General features: G+C 40.3%; 1 protein-coding gene across 3 annotated transcripts; it reads right to left on the reverse strand.

The window, feature by feature from the left end:
• Positions 1 to 1,013: 1,013 nt before the first annotated feature.
• On the reverse strand, positions 1,014 to 6,652 carry LOC139375890 (B-cell lymphoma 6 protein homolog). 3 transcript variants are annotated; one of them, XR_011627859.1, is made up of 8 exons: positions 6,604 to 6,652; positions 4,636 to 4,807; positions 4,305 to 4,526; positions 3,128 to 4,128; positions 2,849 to 3,016; positions 2,559 to 2,689; positions 2,342 to 2,475; positions 1,014 to 2,085 (listed from the first exon to the last, which is right to left on the reverse strand). XR_011627859.1 is itself a non-coding variant. In XM_071117835.1 (8 exons), exons 1-8 carry the CDS (start codon positions 6,632 to 6,634, stop codon positions 1,942 to 1,944), a joined length of 2,007 nt encoding a protein of 668 aa, XP_070973936.1. In that variant the 5' UTR covers positions 6,635 to 6,652; the 3' UTR covers positions 1,014 to 1,941. The 3 variants fall into 3 exon arrangements, 2 of the variants coding, with proteins under 2 accessions (XP_070973936.1, XP_070973937.1); XM_071117835.1 differs by having other exon boundaries at positions 2,342 to 2,479; XM_071117836.1 differs by lacking the exon at positions 6,604 to 6,652 and adding an exon at positions 5,104 to 5,240 and having other exon boundaries at positions 2,342 to 2,479.
• Between the last annotated feature and the right edge of the window lie 9,001 nt (positions 6,653 to 15,653).

Below are 15,653 nucleotides of genomic sequence, written 5' to 3' on the forward strand. Positions count from 1 at the left end.
CATGTCAGTCAACCAATAAGCCAGCAGAGGGCAGACTGACTACTATTGATTGGCTAGTGTTGAGAAATGCCACGTCGTCGCCATTCTTACTTTATTAGTTATTTTAGTTTTTCATGTAAATGTCCACTTTTAAAGTGTCACATTCACATACTATTCAGTGAATTAGTTAATTGAATTACATATTGAGATTCCTTGACTCTCTAGCATACCACCACTTCTGTTATTTGTGTTCAAGGAAAATGTCCATTGACTCTGAGTGTTCTTCATAAATGTGTCATTATTTTTTGCTTTTTCAACTGTGTCTGGCCAAATATTAACAGAATATATCAAAATGAACTTTATTTAGTCAAAACAAAATGAAAGCAGTGTTGTCTATCTGTAAATGATCAAGGAGGAACCCCCCCCCCCCCCCCCACCACCACCACCACCACCACCACCACAGGGATGCTGGCCCATGTTGGCTCCAATGATTCTCACAGCTGTGTCAAGTTGGCTGAACGTTCTTTAGGTGGTGGACCATTCTTGATACACACAGGAAACTGTTGAGCATGAAAAACCCAGGAGCGTTGCAGTTCTTGACACAATCGAAAGTCACTTTAATTTTTGTCTTGCCTATTCCCTCTCTGAATGGCACATGTACACAAATGTCTCAAGGGTTAAAAATCCTTCTTTAACCTGTCTTCTCCCCTTCATCTACACTGATTGAAGTGGATTTAACAAGTGACATAAATAAGGGATCGTAGCTTTCACCTGGATTCTCCTGGTCAGTTATGTTATGGAAAGAGCAGGTGTCCTGAATGTTGTGTACACTCAGTGTGTGTCATTCAGTCTCATACTGTGGTTAATCCTCTGGGGAAGTTGGTGGTATTGTATTGTCATCTGATGCCTTTGCGTGTGTCATTCTATGGTAGATGCAAATCTACACTGACTATAAGACCATGATATGATTACGGGATAGAAGATAGTAATTTATAATTAGTGTTGTGTTGTGCATTTTCACATTGACAAATGTATGTTTTCATAATGCATTCCTTTAATTATATTTCACATAAAGCTCTGCAGTTTTACAAAGACAAATGTTGATAACATTCCTGAGGACTTGTAGCTTGAGACCTGGTGTACTTACAGCTTGTGGGCTTGAGACAAAAAGCAGACAAAACAAATACAGTACAAAGTGCTGACGTGGGACATTGTGCTAATGAACAGAAAATCTGACAACTCAGTGTAAAGCACCTTGAATACATTGCGTACTGCATGTCTATGTATCCGTGTCGGATAATATACTATTTTGCCCAAACGACAGATTCAATGACAATCTTTCACTAGGTAGAAAGACATTAAAAAAAAAAAAAACGTCTGTACCTTAGTAATGCAGACATATACTCTGCCAGCAGAGGGAAATCTGGGTAGGTAGTACATTATATATTCACTATATTAAGATAAGAAACTACAAAGAACTGGGTAATATATTATCTATTGTCCAGCTGAACATGCCCCCCATATACATATACTATCTATAACAGAACTGTACCAATGTAACAGTGTTTCTCAATATGAATGAAAGTGTGTCGTACAGTTTTCTAGAAGACGACTGTCGTTCAACTGAAAACATTCAGGAAAAAAGTCGCACTTAACTGAACATTAAGAAAACATTATTACCCGATAAGAATTCATATCACAAAATTCTAATTTTCAAAATGTATATTCCAATACAGGACATTTCACAAGATCTTAAAACACATTTATACACCGTACATATTAGATTTATATACAAACAGAGTAAAAGGGCTATAAACGATATGAACTATTCACATTTGGAGGAAACCTGTCTGCCAGTGCCAACAAACACAACAATCACTGACAGTGTGGTACTATGACAACGTGTTCCTAAAACAACGTCAAAATTGCCAGCAAATCACACTCCATCGTCCCAGTGTCCATTTAGCAGGCCTTGGCCAAGCCAATGAGCATGTCCTTGTTCGCCTGGCGGTACTGAGCCTTAGTGTTGGTGACCGCGCCGTGCTTCTGACGGAGATGCAGCCTCAACTGGCTCTTGTGGCGAAAGTGAAGGTCACATTTCTCGCACTGAGGAAGAAAAAGAATGAACGCAATGAGTCACTAATTGAATCAAACTGCCTCTCAATGGGTTCATTCATACATTAAACGCAGGATTAGCAGGAGGACAAAGGCTATAGCCACTATGCATTTAAGCGGAGGCCCTGGGTCCTCAGTTTAGGCTATTGATAGGCAGTCACAGGAAGCCAGGAATGGGATTAGAGGAAGCGGTCCAAATTAACCAGATACACACTGGGCCATGTGAAGGGAAAGACAAGGCGCTTACGTGGTATGGCTTTTCTCCTGTGTGGATCCGTAAGTGGCTCTTGAGGGTCTGAAGATGGCGGAAGTGCGTCCCACAGATCTCACAGGGATAAGGCTTCTCCCCTGTATGGATCAGCACATGGGCCCGGAGGTGAGCTACCTAGGAACGAAATACATAATTATATATGAATGATATTTGTCCTTCATGAGTGAATGACAGCTCATAGCGGTTTCCTCACCTGTACGAAGCAAGAGCCACACGTTTCACACTTGTACGGCTTCTCTCCCGAGTGGATGCGGGTGTGGGTCTTGAGGTTGGCCGGCCGGTTGAACTGAGCGCCGCAGATGTTACAGCGGTATGGTTTCTCTCCTGGAATACAAGAGGCATAAAGAAACCATGACACTGATGCCACCCAGAACCCTGTAAATACACTGTTCTTAGTCATACAGATCCCACTTCTGAAGACAACATAATGATCTTATTAGTTTGACAGGACAGATATGAGTTAAGATGTAACAGAAGTCTTACCAGTGTGGACAGTCTTGTGGCTAGCAAGGTTCCCTTTGTAACGGAAGGCAGCCTGGCATCGGTCACACTTGTATGGCTTATCAGCATGGACCTGGAGCATGTGTCCTTTCAGGGAGTCCGCTTCCGCAAACTTTGCGTCGCACTCGTTGCAGAAGTAGGAACCATTCTCTGCAACGGAAACATTGAGATTTAGTCAATGAAAAGTGTAACAGCATGAATGGAACTATACTGCATCAACATTTATTGAATCGGCCCCACTCATTGAAACACACTACTCACCACCGCTTGAGTCGGAGTACTCAGAGTGCAGCTCATTGGTGTCCTCCCCCGTGTAGGACCCAGGGGAGTGGGAACACACCTCCAGGTGCTGAGGGGCGTCCGTACCACAGGAGGAGCATCTCTGCTGCCTAACGCTGCGATGGCTGGCCTGTGGCACAAGGACCTCTTCCCAATGCTCGTTGACCATCTCTCCAGTCTGGAGTTCTTCAACGGATCCCTCTGATCCACTGGTCATGTAGCGGCCCTGCGGAGAAGAGCAGTCCCCAGCCTCAACACTCCCTACTTGGGACTCATCCTCCTTCTCCCCAGAGGTCTGGTTCATAACGATAAACTTGTACTTCTTCCAGTTGCGGGCCTTGGGCTCCTGGGAGCAGCCGGATGGCTGGGTCAGGGCCGGGACTGTGTTCCTGCTGCAGCCACTGGACTCAGTGGGGGAGTTGGGTTGGCAGTCAGAACGAAGAGGGCTCTGAGGACTGCAGATCACCCCTTTGGTGCAGCCTGGGGACAGGCTGAGGGAGCTGGGGTGTGGGTACTGGTTCCTGTCCTCCTCCATGGGGGAGGCCCCTCTGTGTTCAGGCCCCTGGAGGCTCCCAAGTGGCCCCGACTGACGGCTGGAGCAGAGGAGAGGGCAGATGGTCGTAACTGAGGAGGATGAGGAGTCGGATGACAAAGGGTGGTGTATGATGGTGGTCTCTGTGCGATTCAAGGTAGAGCAGAGTTTCTGAAAGATGGCGCCCCCTTTGGGAATGTCACTGACATTGCAGGCATCTGACATTTTTCTGATGGGGATGTGTTTTCCGTGGACGTGGTGGGAGCTACCTGAAGCATTGATACCACTGAATACACTGGGGCAGTAGCTCCTCCAGTCTCTGAGGGGAGATATGGATGTGTGACTGGGGCTGGTCGCCACCCTATCCAAAACCCTTAAAGCAGGGAGGTCCTGAGAGAGATGCATCGGGCTGGCCAGTACCTCCTCTCTCTGCAGACTCACAGACTGCTCTCTAAAAGGGCAGGAAGTAAGGAACAGCACCATTTAGTTCCAAACTGATACTATTCAGATGGGAATAAGAAAAATAGGGCCTGGAAATATTCCCAGAACTAACCAGGAAAGGTTCCATGTACTAGTAGGCTACAGACCAAGAATAAATAGATGAGCAATTATGCATTTTTTCCGTACCTGGACTTGATGAACCTGCGACAGGTGTCCACCACATGTTCCATCTGGAGGTAAGAGGCTGTGTTCATGGTAACCAGAACGAGGCTGTCCTTCAGGGTCAGGGTGGAGGTGTACATGAAGTCCAGCAGGATGGCAAAACCATCAGGGTCAACTTCAGGGTCCAAGCTGATGGCACTCAGGTTACTCTTCAGGGGGTCCGTGAATATGGAGTAAAAAAGTCCACTATCAAAATAAAAAAAATGTTATGATTATGCCCCTTCTCTCACAATGACAATCGTATAGCACAAGAAGGATGATTGGCCTAAAAAATGGTAGTTGGTCTTGAACGTACCTGCAAGCCACGAGGACCGTCTTGTGAGCGCAGAAGTGCTGACCGTCAATCTGGATAGTGACGTCCGTCAGGATATTTCTGCTGCGGAGGCGGTTGAAGTTGAGCAGAACATCACCGGCATGGCGGGTGAATTGAATGCAGCCATCTGCCAATGAGGCCATGGTGTCAGAATCTGAGGAAACATGGGAAATACCTTGTAAATTATAGACAATCTGACAAACACAGATTGTGAGAGTTGCAGGATGATTTTAACATAAAGTAAGCAAAGTTGTTCCTTTTGATTTTATTTAAATATGTAATATTCTATATATGAGGACATGGCACTATCATTCTATTCCCATTGATGTTGGCAAGTCAGAAATATTTCCTCAATAGGTGGCGCCATTTCAAAGTCCAACAAAGTAAAAAATAATTTGGGGAAAGTGGACCACGTTTCTGCGAGTGAGGCCACAGACTGATATTACTAACCATGTCAACTACTATAGGGTATAGACTGCATCTTAGAGGCATTGAACTGGTGTTCATAACATAGTGACAAGCCATGATTGTTGTGGCCAGTGGGAAAGTAGACTTGTACAGGCTACAGTGAACAAGTTAGGCTATTTGTTTGTGCACATTGCAGGTTACATATTGCTGTTCGGACCTACCAAAAACAATTAGCTTAAAAATAAAACATTTGTACTTTAAGAAATTGTGAGTTTTACTCTACTACAAATGTTTTACTATAGGCTACATTACTTAGAAACAGTTTGAGAAAAACACACGTTTAAAACCAATTTCATCCGTTAATAGCCCGTAATAACATCTGCTAAACACGTGTATGTAACCAATCATATTCGGTTATGACCGATTTGCTTTTGGCATATATCCAAGCCCACGAATACAGACGGCACCTCAAGAGGAGCCCGAGTTTCGCGCTTGGAACGTGTCTCGCATTGAGTACATTCCGTCTTGGGTGCGCACAGATTAGGTTGCTTCTAAATAGGCTTCCTGCTTTTCGATAGGTCTAGAAGTGGAAAGCCACCTTGTTTAACCCATGACATTTCACACTGGTTAGACCCAATTTATTTTTACCTTGAAAAGAGTACTCCAAAAAAATGTGAATATGGCAAAGTTGCGTAAAATAGGGTGTAGGATTTTAGAAGTTTCAAATGCATGTGCACATAGCACACATTGCACTGAAGCTCCCTATAAGTTTAGTACAAAATTAATAGGCAGTTATTGATAATAACATTCCATGAAAACAGATCAAGAATGTACATCTGCGTCAAAACATTTTTAGACTTGTTTTTGACTCACTACCGATCGTTAACGTTTTCGACAGTTTAGCAGTCGAAATCTACCAGCGAAATGAAAGCACCACAAGAGAGGAAAACAGTGCGCAAAGCTGGAAAGTAGTACGCAGTGATCTAACCAGACTGGCTCGCCCTGTTGCGTTACTTTTCTTGCTATTCGTTTACTGATATTTAACGACTATTACAGATAAATACTTTTTGAGAATATTAAATTCATACTACCCGGAAAGATTACTTTGATTAACTATATAACCCAAATGTAATCTTTCTGTACAGTAAGATAGGCTACAAACCAACTGCACATTAAGACTAATATATTATCTCGCGATAATATCTATATATTCGATAAACCAACATGATCAAAAAGTGAGAGCATAGGCAATGAAAATATATATAGTTTCGCAATGAATGACGAACTTCCGAGTACATTTCTCACATACATGCTGCTTAAGCAGAGGAGATACTAAACTACCTGACCATGCATCAAACATAAACATCAGCAAAAAGTCTAGTAACTGCAGTCTAAGAAACCTCACTGTTCACAAAACGAAAGAAAACATAAGTATTTTTAAGTATTTAAATTTGATCAATAAAGCCAATGAGCCACAACGCATGTCTACCACTACAAGTAACTTCTGGTATAATACTGTCAAATAATGGGGGAAAAAATCACCTTGTAAAACTTTCCTGGAAACTTCGTGCATCACCAGTTCTGAGAATGCCGTTCTAAGAAACTCAAGGGCTTAATTCTCGGAATTCTACCAGAGGGCCATACCATTTCCAAAACAGTGAGGATCGTACATGATGTTGTGGGTTTCGTTTTATCGTCATTACAGGAAATATATTTGGATATTCAATTTAGACAGTAAATTACACACAGTATACTATTGATTCAGATTCGAAAATAAACTGTGATATGGATTTGAACTATGACAACTATTTTATTCTTGCTCTATTCTCCCTCTAAAGTGGAACTGTCAAAATACAAGGTCACCTGACCATTATGTAGACCTCGAAGAATTTGAGCTCGTTCACGAGGCTAGACACGAGCACGGTCTGCGCATGAGCATTTGATTTATAAATCAGGCGATAGGTGGCTTGTTGTTAGAGACTTGTTTTTACTTTTACGCGTAATCCTACCACTAATAATTGTGGACGAACATCTTCAGACCTGACTTTGTTGACTTCGTCACGTTCAGCTATCGGCCTGGGATTTTAAAACATTTTCCGTGCGCTTTTGTGTGAAAGTGCGAGTGATTACATTAATTTTGTATTTTGGGGGACTCAATAATGAACGTTATAATCGTTGATGGTTGCACGCTAGACTTTGGAAATAGAAAAGCACCACAATGGCAAGCAATGTCAAACGTTGTAAGTTAATTGGACTCTGTGTTTATAGTAGTAGTTAATAGTAAGCGCAGCCAAAAATATGTTGTGAAGAATTGCCTTTACAGAAATATCCACCTAAAGGCGTGCGTAAAACTCTTGCGCAAGAGCTCCAACGGCAGCAATGGTTTATGCGCTATAGTAATGCGCACGGCTCTGTGGGATTTATCTATGTATTATTTACTTATTTATTATTTACATAATCCTGGTTATTTACTGGTACTTTTACATTAGTTGTTGACATTATCCCCTTGCACCCTCAGTCAATCAAGAGATAGGGACACAAATATTTAAATCATACCTTTAAAGGACAATAGCCTGTCCAGTAGGCAGCTTGAACCACTAAATGAGGTGTGAACTTTCACCTGTGTTTATGCTATTTCATCTATTCAACTCAGTGGAAGCTGCTGAGGAGAGGAAGGCTCATAGTAATTCCTGGAATGGAGTCAATTGAATGGTATCATTCACCAGACGTGCTACCTGTCCCAGACCTGCTGTTTTCAACTCTCTAGAGACAGCAGGAGCGGTAGAGATACTAACAATGATCGGCTATGAAAAGCCAACTGACATTTACTCCTGATGTGCTGACCTGTTGCACCCTGACAACTACTGTGATTATTATTATTTGACCATGCTGGTCATTTATGAACATTTGAACATCTTGGCCATGTTCTATAATCTCCACCCGGCACAGCCAGAAGAGGACTGGCCACCCCTCATAGCCTGGTTCCTCTCTACGTTTTGGCCTTTCTAGGGAGTTTTTCCTGGCCACCGTGCTTCTACCCCTACATTGCTAGCTGTTTGGGGTTTTAGGCTGGGTTTCTGTACAGCACCTTGAGATATCAGCTGATGTAAGAAGGGCTCTATAAATACATTTGAATGGATTTGATCAACCACATGGAATCCACGTTTGATACCATTCCATTGACTCTATTCCAGCCATTATTATTAGCCGTCCTCTCCTCAGCAGCCTCCACTGATTGAACTTGAGTAGCCTAACCTATTAAGGTGCCAGGCAAAATGTTAACAAAGGTGATATTCTCATTGTGTAGCCCCCATCTGTAGTGAACCTTACTTGCTTGAAATCACTGTTTCGTAAGCTACAATATATACTTGAAATGAAGTAACATTGTGTGTGTGTGAGTGAGTGAGTGAGTGAGTGAGTGAGTGAGTCTGACTTTCAGATAGCACCTAATGCTGATTCAGAAGCTTTGCTTTTCGCAATATTATTTTTCTTCTCTGATGTTTGTTGTTGACGTGGAGCAGGCATGAAAACAGCAATGTTTTCTCTCTAAATCAGCTCTTTGACACCACATCCTCTAGATAAATCTCCAAATCTTCACATGTGTGACAACAGCAGCAACAACTGTGGCTTTTAGATCACGTTTGTCTAACTCAGTTGTCATTTTGAAATGTGTTAACTTTATTAGTAATGAAAGCCTTATTACATTTTTAGTTGAACAACATGCATTATGACACATTGTGACATAATGATAATAGAAAGAAAAGAGTACAATAATGCTTATTGTAAAGTAAATGATTATTGTAAAGTAAATGCTTATTGTAAAGTAAATGCTTATTGTAAAGTAAATGCTTGTTGTAAAGTAGTGCTTATTGGTATTTGTAAAGTAAAATACTAAAATCAATCTATTCGGATAAGCAAATAGCCTAATAAAAGGAAAATATTGACATATTTGTATACATTAAATACAATATAATTAATACATGAAATAACACATGGCCAACCCAAACATCCCATTATAAGATACTTACATACAATACAATGGTGCTTTTTAAATCAGATATTTATGCTGTCTGTTTAAGCCACTATTGCCTCACTCCAGAATCTCAGAGATTTCATTTTTGGTCAAATGGAGAGAAACGAAGACCAAAGGGATGCCGAACATGCTTCCTCATTCTTTACAACAGAGCTAATTCAAGAAGCCATATGCAACATATGACACTGATGCAATTCTAGCTATGAGTTCTAAAATATTTGGGAAAAGCACTCTCTGGGTTGGCAATTTTATCTGCATTCTAATCTATATTATGATTCTTGAGTAGGCTAATCTAAGAGGGAGTGTGGTAACTAACCTTGACAAGTTTGGCAAAACATCACAATGATGTGGCTGAGATGGTAGAGGAAATGTTATAGCCATGTAAAAGGTTCATTTCATAATGATGATTCTTGTTACTTATTAAAAGAAACATTATTACTTACCATATCCTACCTGTAATTAAAGGGATAGTTCACTCAAATGACAAAATTACATATTGGTTTTCTTACCCTGTAAGCAGTCTATGGACAAGCTATGACAGCAATCCATGCTTTGGTTTCGTGTCCCTGGCACTGTTTCCAGATGCTAATGTTCTAGCATTTGTGGCACAAAACCCATTCAAGTCTTGGGACTGATATTAGCATTTTTCGCGCATCATGTTCAAATCCTCTTTAAGTGACTAAGTGACCTTGTTGAGCTTCACAATCAATTTGAGATAATTTTGGCTGATTTTTTAAAGCAAGTAACAGCAAAATATTAATTGTTACTACATACTTGCTTAGTTAATAACAAACACCAGCTGAAATGTTAATTGAAATGCTACTCTGTACGTAATATGCAAGGGATTAAAACAAAAATATTTTAATTAAAGCATTTGAAGTGGGAACATCTCCTCCAGCTGTTCTCAAACTTACATACATAAACAAAAGGTAAAGAGGTTTAGGCGACTATGGTAACTGATAGTTCTATTTCTAGGACGTGATGTCTCCTCCAAAGGCCTATGTTGTCCTCGCTTATCTTTAGTGGTTGAAACATCATGTGGTTTAATCATCTTAGCAGCATTCTTTCGAGACTTTGGTATAATTGAACATGGGCAAGAATAAACCCATACATACACAGCTTGTGGGAAATACTTACTCAAGCAAAAGACCAATAGTCAGGGTTTGTGAGGTTTCAAAGTCCCACTTGTGTGCAGCTGTTTTGTCTTCCTCCCACTCACCACAGTGACAGCGAGGCAGCCATCTTTCCTGAGAGCTGCAAGATGAACATGCACCAGAACTGTTCATCTTCTGGCCCCTTCCATTCCTATATCAGAAGTAGGAGCTAAACCTTAATGTACAGAGAGTCAGGCCAATGAAAAATACACTTGAAGTTAAACGTATGCAAGAGACAAATTGATTTTGTCTCAGACAACATAAGAGGAATCAGTCAATGTTGAGTGTGAGAAACTTATTTTTCTTAATGCTCATCAAAGTAGGGCTACTAGACAGCTGAAAATATGCAGTTTCCTGTATCTTGAAATCAATTATTGTTGGTGTTGTTTAGTGTCTATTTGAGGCATGATGTAAGAGGGTTGTAACACTGTTGGTATGTAAAAAAACACATTAGCAGTTCAAAAGAGAAGCATGTTAAAGGATGAGGCTAGTTTTGTCTGCCACTAACCACATATCTTCTATCACAATGCAGGAAACATCTCATCATGACATTACATCATGCACATTATGTTCATACAAATAGAATATACAATGTGTTTATAATGGTCTTTTATGATCATGGACTTAGTGTAGTTTAGACAAGACAAAGTCTTTCTAAATTGGTTGTGACGTCAAGGAGAATGTTCAAGCACTTCAAGGTCAAAGGTTCAGACTGACAAAAACACAAGGCAGCAAAATAAGATGTTAACAAAAAATGAGCATACTGTATATTTTACAACAAAATTCCATAGGCCCATCTCTGTTTTGATTATGTGAAAATGTATAATTTTCTATAGACATTATTGAGGGAGGCAAACACATTATTGCCTCAGGATATTCTAGATTAGGAACAACAGTACTAAAGTGACATAAAGCTACTAGTTACATGATGGTAAGAGAGTGGTGTATTTACCAGATTGACATGTCAAGACTTACAGCTCATTCGGAAAGTATTCAGGCCGATTTACTTTTTCCACAGTTCGTTACGTTACATCCTTATTCTAAAATGGATTTAAAAAGAAATCCTCATCAATCTACACACAATTTTTGGAAATGTTTGCAAATGTATAAAAAATAAAAAATACCTTATTTACATAAGTATTGTGACCATTTGCTATGAGACTCGAAATTGATCGTCCTTGAGATGTTTCTAAAACTTAATTGTGCCACCTGTGGTAAATTCAATTGATTGGACATGATTTAGAAAGGCACACGCCTATCTATATAAGTCCCACAGTTGACAGTGCTTGTCAGAGCAAAAACCAAGCCATGAGGTCGAAGGAATTGTCCCTAGATCTCCGAGACAGGATTGTGTCGAGGCACAGATCTGGGGAAGGGTAGCAAAACATTTCTGCAGCATTGAAGGTCCCCAAGAACACAGTGGCCTCCATAATTCTTAAATGGAAGAAAGTTTGGAACCACCAAGACTCTTCCTAGAGCTGACCACCTAGCCAAACTGAGCAATCAGGGGAGAAGGGCCTTGGTCAGGGAGGTGACCAAGAACCCGATGGTCACTCTGACAGAGCTCCAGAGTTCTTTTATGGAGATGGGAACCTTCCAGAAGGACAACCATCTCTGCAGCACTCCACCAATCAGGCCTTTATGGTAGAGTGGCCAGACGGAAGCCACTCCTCAGTAAACGGCACATGACAGCCCGCTTGTAGTTTGCCAAAGTCACCTAAAGACTCTCAGACCATGAGAAACAAGATTCTCTGAAACAAGATTGAACTCTTTGGCTTGAATGCCAAGCGTCACATCTGGAGGAAACCTGACACCACCCCTAAGGTGAAGCATGGTGGTGGCATCATCATGCTGTGGGGATGTTTTTCAGCGGCAGGGGCTGGGAGACTAGTCAGGATTGAGGGAATGAAGAACGAAGTAGAGTACAGAGAGATCCTTGATGAAAACCTGCTCCAGAGCGCTCAGGACCTCAGACTGAGGTGAAGGTTCAACTTCCAACAGGACAACAACCCTAAGCACACAGCCAAGACAACGCAGGAGTGGCTTTGTGACAAGTCTCTGAATGTCCTTGAGTGGCCCAGCCAGAGCCCAGACTTGAACATCTCTGGAGAGACTTGAAAATAACCGTGCATCAACACTCCCCATCCAACCTGACAGACCTTGAGAGGATCTGCATAGAAGAATGGGAGAAACTCCCCAAATACAGGTGTGCCAAGCTTGTAGCATCATACCCAAGAAGACTTGAGGCTGTAATTGCTGCCAAAGGTGCTTCAACAAAGTACTGAGTAAAGGGTCTGAACACTTATGTAAATGTGATATTTTCGTTTATTTTTATATTTGCCAAAATATATTTTTAAAACTGTTTTTGCTTTGTCATTATGGGGTATTGTGTGTAGATTGTTGAGGGGGAAAAAACAATTTAATCCACCTTAGAATGTAACGTAACAAAATGTGGAAAAAGTCAAGGGGTCTGAATACTTTTGAATGCACTGTATAGTCTGTTGTGTTGGTCTGAAAGTATATTTGTTTGAAACCAGTTTGAGCTGTGTGAGAGAGCTTCCCTGCTCCACCCTTGAACTGTAGATATTTGAAAGTATCTACATGCCCCATCTCACAAACTTTACCTAGGTGCATAGTTACCTGACAGAGGTCAAAGGTCATGTTTGCAAAACACCCGCTCATTCATTACGGATAGTGTGAAGGTAAAAAAGTCCAAAGCTTCAGAGCAATGATTCTGCAGAGAATATTTAAACCTTACAAAATTGGCCAGGATGACAGAATTATTGCATGCATTTGAAAGTGATATGTTGTTAAATTCTCTCAATAAAAAAGAACCTCATGAATCCTCAATGTAGGTCTGATTTTTTCCCTTTTTTCTTGGTAATGCTTCTTCTTTTTCTTCTTTTTCTTTTACAGAACTTTGTGTACCAGGTAGTTACTAAGTAATTACATGACCTAATATTGCATTGTAATTACATTTTGGTTTCTTTGAGATAAGCAAATATATTTGAGTTTGAGGTAAGTACCAGAACGTATCCATTGTTACCATGGTAATAACAATTAAGCACCAGCTTAAAAACCCCTAGAGTCTATTGTGTCAATCTAGTAAAAAAAAATAAAGTGGTTAAATATGTGTACAAATATATTTACATATTTCCTGAGCTTTCTTATATCTCCTAGCTATAGGGCAGATACTTCAAAACTTTATTATTTATGTTGTAAAGTAATGCTTTACCTTTAAAAGGCATTTACAATAACAATAATAATAATACAGAGCAACAGGCACACAAAAAATGTACATGATGGTGTATCATTACGTAATGCAGAATGCCAGGAGGCCTTTTTAAATATTGCATAAGGTTTCATGTTCAACTGTCTTTAACAGTTACTATAGCCATTAAAAAGATATGGTAAAGATACATTATATTTATTCATGATATGCCATATGCAATCTATATGGATTTAACTTTAACCTGCATCGATCCTGTCCTCAGGAGATCTACAGACAGGCATTCATTTGATATATAGGAGGGTAAAACCACACTGTATATCTCCATGTGTGCACATGTCATGTGAAATGCCACGCCTATAGGCTCTGCATACCTGTGGAGCGTTCACATATTGCCTCAAGGTGATCAACTGTTCTCCTGTGGTTAAGAAACTGTTTGAGCCGCTGTAATAGTTAATCTATTTCAACTTGTTGTTTTGAAGAATATGACCTAGAAATGTCTCAAATAATAGCTGAGTACAACTTTCTTGGCTTATCATAACCCCCCTCCCCCTCAAATAACAACAACAGATGTAATTGCAGGCATGTGAAGTATTGTTAAATAATTAACATGTGAAACTCTGAGAAATACTTTTAAACACTCTTTATTTGACCTTTCATTCAGCAAAAAGCAGAGCATATACACTAGGTACAACAAAGTCGAAACATTAAACTTCACATCCTCTTCCTTTTCATACATCTTTTTATTTACCTTCTATGTAGATTTCCCTTGGTAGAAAACAGGAGGCACACTTTAATAACCTCTCTGAGATAGGGGGCAGTATTTTCACGTCCGGATGAAAAGCGCACCCAAAGTAAACTGCCTGCTACTCAGGCCTAAAGCTATTATATTATTATTAGTAGATTTGGATAGAAAACACTCTGAAGTTTCTAAAACTGTTTGAATAATGTCTGTGAGTTTAACAGAATTGTTTTGGCAGGCGAAACCCCAAGCACAATCCAACCAGGGGGAAAAAAAATTGAGGTCAATCTGTTTTCCATTAGGTTTTTATGGCAAGCCTGTTTTAATAGAAATATGATTGCAGTTCCTATGGCTTCCACTAGATGTCGACAGTCTTTAGAAATTGGTTGATGTTTTTCCTTTGCGTAATGAAGAAGTAGCCCTTTCCTTTCTGGGAGTTGAGCCTAGTGGAATCTTTTGTTTGGGTCCCACGACCTGAGGCGCACAACCTGAAGCTCGCTCCACTTTGATTTTATCTGCTATTGAACACAGTTTATCCCATCTTAAATGTTATTGATTATTTACGTTTTAAAATACCTAAAGTTGGATTAGGAAAGTTGTTTGAAATGTTTGGACCAAGATTACAGGTAATTTATTAGATAATTTGTAGTCATGTTGGGCGAGTTGGAACTGGTGTTTTTCTGAATCAAATGCGCCAAATAAATGGACATTTTGGGGATATTACGACGGAATTAATCAAACAAAAGGACCATTTGTGATGTTTATGGGACATATTGGAGTGCCAACAGAAGAAGATCTTCAAAGGTAAGGCATGAATTATATTGTTATTTCTGAGTTTTGTGTTGCACCTGGCGGGTTGAATTATGATTGTCATGTGTTTGTATGATGGGGTGCTGTCCTCAGATAATAGCATGGTTTGCTTTCGCTGTAAAGCCTTTTTGAAATCTGACATGGTGGCTGGATTAACAAGAAGTTAAGCTTTATTTTGGTGTATTGCACTTGTGATTGTATGAAAGTGAAATATTTCTAATAATTTAATTTGAATTTGGCGCTCTGACATTTCACCGTATGTTTTCAAGTCGATCCCGCCATCAGGATTTGATCCATAAGAAGTTTTAAAGGGGAACTGCCTACTAGAACCAACTTTTCTGGTTATAAACAGCCCGTGGGGCATCAATATGAGTCAGAAACATTAATTACAATGTCCAAATTGAATACAAAGTGTAAATAGGATCATTTTGTTCATAAAATCAGTCTTGTCCAAAACAAGATTTGTAACTGAATGTGTCACAACGTGTATGTATGGGTGGGGTATGGATTACTGACATGCCAGCTTTTGCCAATGATGTCCAATTGCCCAGAGACAACAAGATGTGGTCCGGCCCCAGCTGCCATGTGTTGTGGACATGTTTTCAAGTCTGCAACGCACACACA

This window comes from Oncorhynchus clarkii, chromosome 20, assembly GCF_045791955.1.
Source record: "Oncorhynchus clarkii lewisi isolate Uvic-CL-2024 chromosome 20, UVic_Ocla_1.0, whole genome shotgun sequence".
Classification (NCBI taxonomy): Eukaryota; Metazoa; Chordata; class Actinopteri; order Salmoniformes; family Salmonidae; genus Oncorhynchus; species Oncorhynchus clarkii.